The 8205-nt window shown below is 33.6% G+C and overlaps 1 protein-coding gene across 2 annotated transcripts; it reads left to right on the forward strand.

The window, feature by feature from the left end:
• The first annotated feature begins 460 nt into the window (after positions 1-460).
• On the forward strand, positions 461-5031 carry LOC100814523 (uncharacterized). Of its 2 annotated transcripts, XM_006606525.4 has the most exons (8): positions 461-1211; positions 1647-1702; positions 2202-2311; positions 2420-2579; positions 2959-3051; positions 4085-4216; positions 4691-4715; positions 4796-4976. In XM_006606525.4, exons 1-7 carry the CDS (start codon positions 521-523, stop codon positions 4697-4699), a joined length of 1251 nt encoding a protein of 416 aa, XP_006606588.1. In that variant the 5' UTR covers positions 461-520; the 3' UTR covers positions 4700-4715; positions 4796-4976. The 2 variants fall into 2 exon arrangements, with proteins under 2 accessions (XP_006606588.1, XP_003556568.1); XM_003556520.5 differs by lacking the exon at positions 4691-4715 and having other exon boundaries at positions 4796-5031.
• Positions 5032-8205: the final 3174 nt, after the last annotated feature.

Here is an 8205-nt window from a genome sequence, read left to right on the forward strand (position 1 = left end):
TAAGAATGAATAATTTTTTTTTATTAATTATTGAAATTTTTTAGATAATTTTTATAAGAATAAAAAAGTTACGTATATTTTTATCGATTATTTTAATTATTTATCACATTATATAATTTAACAAAAATAATATGATATTTTTACTGTAATAAAATAAAAATTTAACTAAGAAAAATAATATTTTCACCTCTCCATTGGAATGTTTTCGTGGAAAATTGATTACAAATATCAATTTTTAGGAATGTTTTTTTTATAAAAAAAAATACATACCAAATATAAAAAAAGGTAAGTTTTTCAACATTATTAGAAAATAAAAAATTTGTCTCACGCCCTAAAGAAAGAAATTAACGGACAGGTAGAGCTGATACGGTCCTTGGTTTTTACGCCGGGCTTGGGCTTGGGCTTGGGCCTGAGCCTAGGCCTTTGAGGAAGGTGAGTAGTAACATTTATGGGATGAGACAGACAAGTGGAAGCTGTTTTTTGTTGTGTGTTAAGAAAAGACAAATTAAATCAACTCCATATGTTCTCTGTCAACACCCTTCCCTCCCAGTTCCCTCCGCCATCCCCATGCCGTCGCCATTGCCGTCTCACCGTCGTCTGCTCCTCCTTCCGCCGCCGCAGTCGAAGCCGCAGACGTCACAACAAAGTATCTCTTCCCACCACCACCTCCACCTCTTCATTTGAACCGAAGCTCGAAGCCGTTATCGACCTCACTCCCCTAACCGCTTTCCAATCTGAACTTCGACGGTTCCTATCTTCCGGCAAAGACGCTTACCGAGATTTGCAAACCTTGGTCACTCTCGACCACAACCGGAGGCTTGTCGTTTCGTGTCGCCCTTCCACCTTGCATTTCCTCGGAACTTCGGCGGCTTTGACCTTCCTCGCCTTTTCTGTTTTCACGGTTTTGGCTCAATTGATTTCTAGGTTTTCGTCTTGGCGTCGTAACGCGTCTAGCCATAAGCCTGTTGTGGTGCGGAGGGACCGAAGTCTCGGCGGAAAAGAGGTGGTTGTTGCGTGGGGTCAGAGAAGTGACACGAATCCGTTATCAGCGCCGGTTCGGGACTCCGTGAAGCGCTCTGCGAAGAATAAGGTGGTTCCGTTCCAAAGGAAATTGCCCAAATGGTGGCCAACTGTAATCAATTCCAGCGCTTCTGTTTTTGACGCCAATGAACAAGAGGAATACAAGAGGGAGGCTTATAGAGTGGTTCGAGGTTTGTTTTTTCTCTCCTCATTTTTATTTAGTTTACTATCCTTTTCCAAAGAGAGATGGTTGTTTGTGGCTGAGAATTTGAGAATATCATCTCTTTTTCTCGGTTCGCGTCATTTGATTCGTTAGTATACTTTTATTGACAAACAATAAAATTATTACAAGATGATGAAAGAGTAATGCGGGGAAAGGGGGTCATAACAAGTACATACCTATATTCTATTTGCTGTTCTTTGAAATGCATTTTTAATGCTAATTTGTTGACAACAACCATCATGTGTTTCATTAACTATCACGGTTGTTCCTAGTGTTTCCAGTCTCTGAATTAATAATGATTCTATTCATGTGCTTTTTTGTAGGTATACATACGTGTTTAATAATTTCTATAGTGTTTTGCCATCATTTTTTTCAAGTTGCAACTCACCCACTTGATTTCCAGCAATTACCAACAGTAGATTGGGCGGGAATGACATCATGGAGAATGATATAATTCAAGTCAGTTCTTTTCCCCTCTTTTTTTTTTCTCTCTCTTTCCATGATTTACTTAATTATCAAATTATATATAGCAGTTATTATTATTTTGGGGAAATTAGTATGTATGTTGGTTAAGCTTGATATTTGCTTTTCTTTGAGTAGTGCCTTTATGGTAAACTCTGCAGCAACTACTACTACTACTTAAAAGTTAAAGTACTATGTGATACTGAACCTGTGTCAATTTTAACATTCCCTGCATTTTTCCTAATTCCCATGTAAAAATATCTCTTTTCCATTAATATTAACTAGCATAAAGTTCTCCAAAGTGCAAGTGATAATATGTATGTAGAACATTGTCGAATTGATGTTGATGAACACTAAAAATTAAAACGCGAACTGATGGTTTCTAATTCTTTTATTAATGCTTGCTTAAAATAAAATCTTTTCTATACTAAAAGGGAATTAATTTGTTTCTCTTCTCATAACACTTGAAATTTTTGTTGTCTGTACACATGAACAGTTACGTCGACTATGCAGAACTTCTGGTGTGCAAGTGTCTATTGAACCAACAAATATTCGGGACACCTTGTATCGGGCATCTGTTAACTTTGTTTTAAATGTATGCAGCAGGTGTGATATTATTAGCCCTGAATTGTTGTCTATCTCTTTGTTCACTGCTTAATGGCACCTGTTAATCATGCTGTCTTCTCCTATTTTATGAAATTTGTTTCTATTCAGGGCACCAACTCACTCTACTTCAATTGATATTAATGGTGAGGATGCTCCACAATTCCTTACTGGATTTGCTGAAAATATCGGCCTTGAAAATGTTCGTGCTGCAACAATTGTGTCTGCAGCTGTTGCTGCTCGTACTCGCTCCTGTCTTCTACAGGCTTGGGTAATTTTCTTACTCTATATCTTATGATCTGGTAATATTTTGTTTCAGTATTTGTGTCTTTTACAAGATTGTATTTTTGTAACAAATATTAGTGGAGGCAGTCTAGAAATCTTTCTTAGATTGTGGTATAACATTATTCCATTAAATACAAGCACTGTCTGTTTTTTTCTCTTTGATGGTCACAGACATTGAATGAGGCCAGTTTAAGTGTGGCATGCATGTAAAATCTATAATTTGACTACAGGTCTTAAAAATGAGTGCTGAGCCTGGAATTATTGTCTGAAATTTTGGTCTCATTAGATATCTCTTTTTTAGAAAGATCATATTTGTCCTCTGGAATGCTCTGCTAAATTCATGCATTTGTTGTTTTCAATTATAGGCTCTGGAAATGCAAGGCAAACAGGTTGATGCTATGGTGGAACTGTCAAAAATATGCCTTCTTCTACGAATATTTCCTCCTGAGGAGTCTTCGGTGTGTATCTTCAATGTTAATTTGCAATTTTTTCCCATTAAATTAGCCCACCTCCCTTGGATGAACACTTTATTTATTAGAGCTTCTCCGGTGTTAGTTCTTAGGTTAATTCTTAAAGTTAAGAATTGTTCTTAACTTGGTTCACCATTGAAGGAGGATGACGTGGATGCCTCATGTAAAGCTGGTTCTTACTTCTTAACCATTAAAAAATAATTAAGAGGTAATTTGTGAGACCCATTTTAAAGGAATATAAAGATGTGGGATAACTTGTGGGGCCCATTTGAAGTTCTTAAAGAGTTCTATCATTTGAGTGAAAAGTCGCTAAACTTAAAATTGATGTGGCATGGTAGGACTAGGATCCATAAAAAAGAGTTATGAACCCCTCCTATGGTGTTCACTATAGGATGATGCTCTTGTTCTTGTTATAGTTATTCCTCACTTAGCATAAGGCTTGGTAGTAGTCATCTCTTTATAGTATTCTTTCTTAAAACTGGAGAAGAGCTCTTACAGTGACTACAATTAACATTTGTATGTATTCTATTTAGAATTTAGATATTAGATATTTTCATCTAGTTTTTGGTTTTGCTAAATGTAGTTCCACTGGTATTTCTTAATATGAATGAAGAATGAAAAATTTATAGGGAGAATTTAAGATAGTACGCAAGTACCAAATAACATTATTTTATTAGAAGAAAAGGGAAAGTAAGAATAGGGTAAAAAATCCACCAAGGAGAGTAAACAAAATAACATTGGGTGAAAAGAAAGTAAGAAGTGTAACAAATCTTCCCAATAGCTATACATGTCTGAAATGACTTCATTGAAACAAGTATTGTCAGTACATCAAAGACATGGCGTAAATACAACCCTATGACAAGCTATGTCCTCTCATGGAATGCTGATTAGGGTGATTAGGATTGAGGTATTAGGTAGATGGAAGGATTTTTCTTCTAACTCCTTGTCTGCTGCAGCATGTGATTTATCATGTATTAACATGCTACTTTCTACTAGCACTTACTGTGGTATTTCTATGCAGCCTGAAATGGAGATGGTTAGTCGGGGCCTAGAAAAACACTTGAAACTGGAACAAAGAGAACACCTTATGTTTCTCTTTGGTAAAGTTTGTGGCGAGGACAGTCACAGGATTGCAAGAGAAGCCCTTGGGTTGGTACGAACCTGTTACCCTATTTTGCAGATGTTGCACAAATAATTACTCGCATAGAATTTAATTGTAATATAATTGCATCTTAAACTACCTGAGTTGTTAAATCGTTGTTATGGTAGTGCAACCGGGAGAAGTCTTTCTGAAAGAATAGCCCCCACATTGAATAGTATGAAGGTTTTTCAATCTCAAATAGTATATTTTATTCTTGGCATTCTTGAGTGTGTGTGTTTTTTTTAATTTTTTTTCAAAGTTAGCGCTTTTGTGCTTACTTGTATACTGGACTATTGATTTCGCACTGAATTACATTCCGCATGTGTATGATGGTGATGAGCGAGCTAGTCATATGGATATATAACTATGCGTATAATCAAAAGCAAAATGCCAAAAGCAATGCCACTCAGCTGTAGTGTTTGTTGAAATTAAAGTTTTTTCTTCCTCAGTTTTCATATTAGTTTTCTTGTGTTGTTTGTTGATTAGGTTTGTTGAATTATGGATATTAGAGGTAATTATCTTTATTCTTTTCTCCTTTGGTGTTTACATTTTGCTTACTCATATTATCTGTTTCTCCTTTTTTTGGTGTAGACGCATTCTCCAAATGGTTGCTCTGACCAATTCGAAGACAACATCGCTCCGTGAAAATTAATCTCTGCCTTCAGCCTCGTTTGGGATAAACAACTGACTGAAGATGCATTCTTTTAGAGTATATACCTGTTTAATTGTTTAGATTATATCTGTTTACTCAATAATATTTAGATTTTAGATAGTTTCTTTTAGTAATGTATATTATTTTCAATGTCAAAAGACGATTCTTTTATTCAGTGTTAGCTTTTTAATAATTTTAATGTAGGAGTTCCTCCAACCAAGAATGAATTGACATATCTTTACAAATTATTAATTGTTATAATTATATTAAAAGTTATTTCTAGAGTATATTCAAATTAGATAGATGATGGTGTAAAAATATTTACACTAATAATATATCAAAATTAAACTCATTTTAAAATACAAGTATTTATTTGTGAGAGAAAAAATGAACAAATATATTTTTAATATTACTTTTCATGAGCGTGTATGTGATTCTTAAAGAGAGTTACATATATATGATAAACTTGTTATTTCGAAATTAAACCAATTTTTTGTTCACAAATTAAAAGTAAGAAGCATCTCTTGTTCCCTTGCAAGTAATATATAAATAGCCGTTATGCGTGTAATTAGCATTAATGATTTTATTTATTGAATTAAGAAATTACTTTGCTAGGTTATATAATATGAATGGTTTGAGCCTGAAAAAAATGCCGTAAGGAAAAATCTGTTACTGACAAAAAAATAGTTTCATAAAATATGGCACTTGGAAGCAAATTGACCGAGCAACACCTTGATGAAATTACATTAGAATAAGATTGAACAATAAATAATGACTTAAAAGAATTAATTAATATTATTTATACTAAAATAAGACATATATTGTAGAATCTTTTCTCAAATTCAATTCTGCAATAACAAGCCACAACTAGTAATTAATTGTAATTAATTATCACAGAAAGGAGAAACATAGATTTGCTAACCTGGGGTTGAAGGAGTACACTTTGTAGAGAAGGGTGGTGAATCCACTCCTCAACACAAGGGATTTCCTTCAGCCATTCAGTGTCAACAATGCAGGACTAGACTCCGTAGACAGACATAAATTAATGCCAAGGTCAAATCATTTCAGTGTAGCCATTTGCTCTTAATACATACTTGCCCAGTTTCACTTTAGTAGTATTATATCAAAATAATTTATTTTAAAAATTACATACCAAAATGAAATTAGGTTGTGCGAATGCACAAATAAAACTAATTTACTGTATTATTTAAATAAAAATTCATTTAAGATTTAACAATTTAATTGATTTATTTAATCAAAATATATACTTATTATACCCACTTTAATTATTATAATTAACATAATTGTGCGTTTTTATTAATATTTTCTTATAAGATAATTCCTAAAAATCTTAGTGTATGTTTTAATGAATTTTGAAAATAATTGATTTTGTAAAATTAATTTTAAAATAATATGATTTATAGGATGCGGACAATGTTATGGTGGACTAGTTTGTAATTTGTAAGTCATTGTGAACAATTATTTTTAACCGTTAGATTAAACTTATTATTATAGGTTATATCACACCAAATTCCCCCGCCTCTTCCCCTCTGACCACCTTTTAACCTCCGACCACTGTTCGCTGCTGACGGAAGCGATTTCCGGCGGCGATGGCGTTTCGTAGTTCTTTTCTCGCCATCTCCACCCTCCTCTCCGATGAACTCTTTCCTTGTCGACATTCGCTTTCACGAATTACTCCAAAGTGAAACGCGAAGTAAAACGCAGCATAAACAACATAAAAAATCCATCAATACAGACAAACCTTTAACACAAATGGAGAAAACAACCAAATTAAACTTTACATTACAGTGGCGTTCAAGTAACCACCGCCAGAACAACGGTTTTGGCCACTTCGTCGTTGTCGTCCACCGTGGCCGGACGACACTGCCACCGCACCGCTAGTTCCCCCTCCGCGCCGTCGGAAGCCATCGAGGACTACAATGTCAAACTCGCATGCGGTGACCTCTCCGTCATCCGCCTCCGGTAGGGCGACTACGTCGTTCCCGTGTATGCGCGTGTCGCTAACGAGATCCAAGGTTTTGCGTTCTGCGTCGGTGGTGAAAGACGTGGTTGTGGTAGGTCATGTCGTAGGTGAGGGTGGTGGTGGCCGCAAAACCAAGGCCGATGACGGTGGTGATGACTGTGGAACCACGGCCGTTGACCGCGGTGATAGTGATAATGAGAGTGAAGGTGAACAACAGATGGTTCAGAGAAAAAAGATCCAATGTGCAGTGTGTAGTACAATCGTGGAAACTAGGTGAATCCAACGGTGAATAAAATTTATTCACCACTTACAACCTGGTTTCAAGTTTCAACTTAAAATTAATACTTTAACCTGAATCAAAACACACATTTAGGTTATGTATGACAAAATTAATTGAAAGTTAAAAAACTAATTAATAGCTAAAAATTGAAAATTGGTTTGGTAATTAAATTTTTTTTTTGTAAATGTTTGATAAAAATTAATTATCCAATTGGTTCAAAGTATAAAATGATAAAATATAATAAAATAATAATTTATTTAAAAAGAACAATTAAGAAATTAAATAAATACATTGAGGATAAATATAAAATAAAATATAAAAAATTAAAAGTTAATATTTTAAAATTTTTATTTCAAATAATATTTTAAAAAATATTCAAAATTAACAATCAACTAAAAAGAAATTTATTTATCAAACAATTAAACATACTAAACAAAATTAAAAATTAATTAAAATATCTTAAAAAAAAGTCTTAATAAACAAAATGTATTTTATAACGAAACTGTAATAAAGCTCCCTTGCTGTATTCAGAATTTGTTGATTATCAGATTTCAATAGGCAAGTATCGTAACACATCTAGTAATTTTCACGTTATTAACTAAAATTAGTAATTTTAAAAGAAAAAAAAGAAACTTAAGAAAGTGTCTTCATTTACGAGGAGAATCTATTTCGATAACAGCATAGGATATTTACTACTAACATTTTCTTACAAGACAATTAATAGTTTTTAAGTTGTGATTGTGGTAAAAGTCTCACTTTTTTTTTTTAAAGAGATCTCACTTAATGAACAGAAATGATTTTGTAACCAAACTGTATTAAAGCTCCCTTGCTGCAATCCGATTTTAATAGGTGAGTCTTGGAGCATATCTCACTTGCAAATAGTAAATTTCATATATTTTTTTCTCAAAAAAAAAAAGTGATTTTCACATTATTAACTGAAATTAGTAATTTTGTAAAAGGTAAATGAATAAAAGAAAGTGTGGGCATATAGGAGAAAGATGAAGAATGAAGAGTATTCTGGTAAGCTTTGGTACATAAATGACATGCTTTCCATAAGTCTATTAATTTTGAACAGCAAAGCTTAT

Source organism: Glycine max, chromosome 20 (genome assembly GCF_000004515.6).
Source record: "Glycine max cultivar Williams 82 chromosome 20, Glycine_max_v4.0, whole genome shotgun sequence".
NCBI classification, from domain to species: domain Eukaryota; kingdom Viridiplantae; phylum Streptophyta; class Magnoliopsida; order Fabales; family Fabaceae; genus Glycine; species Glycine max.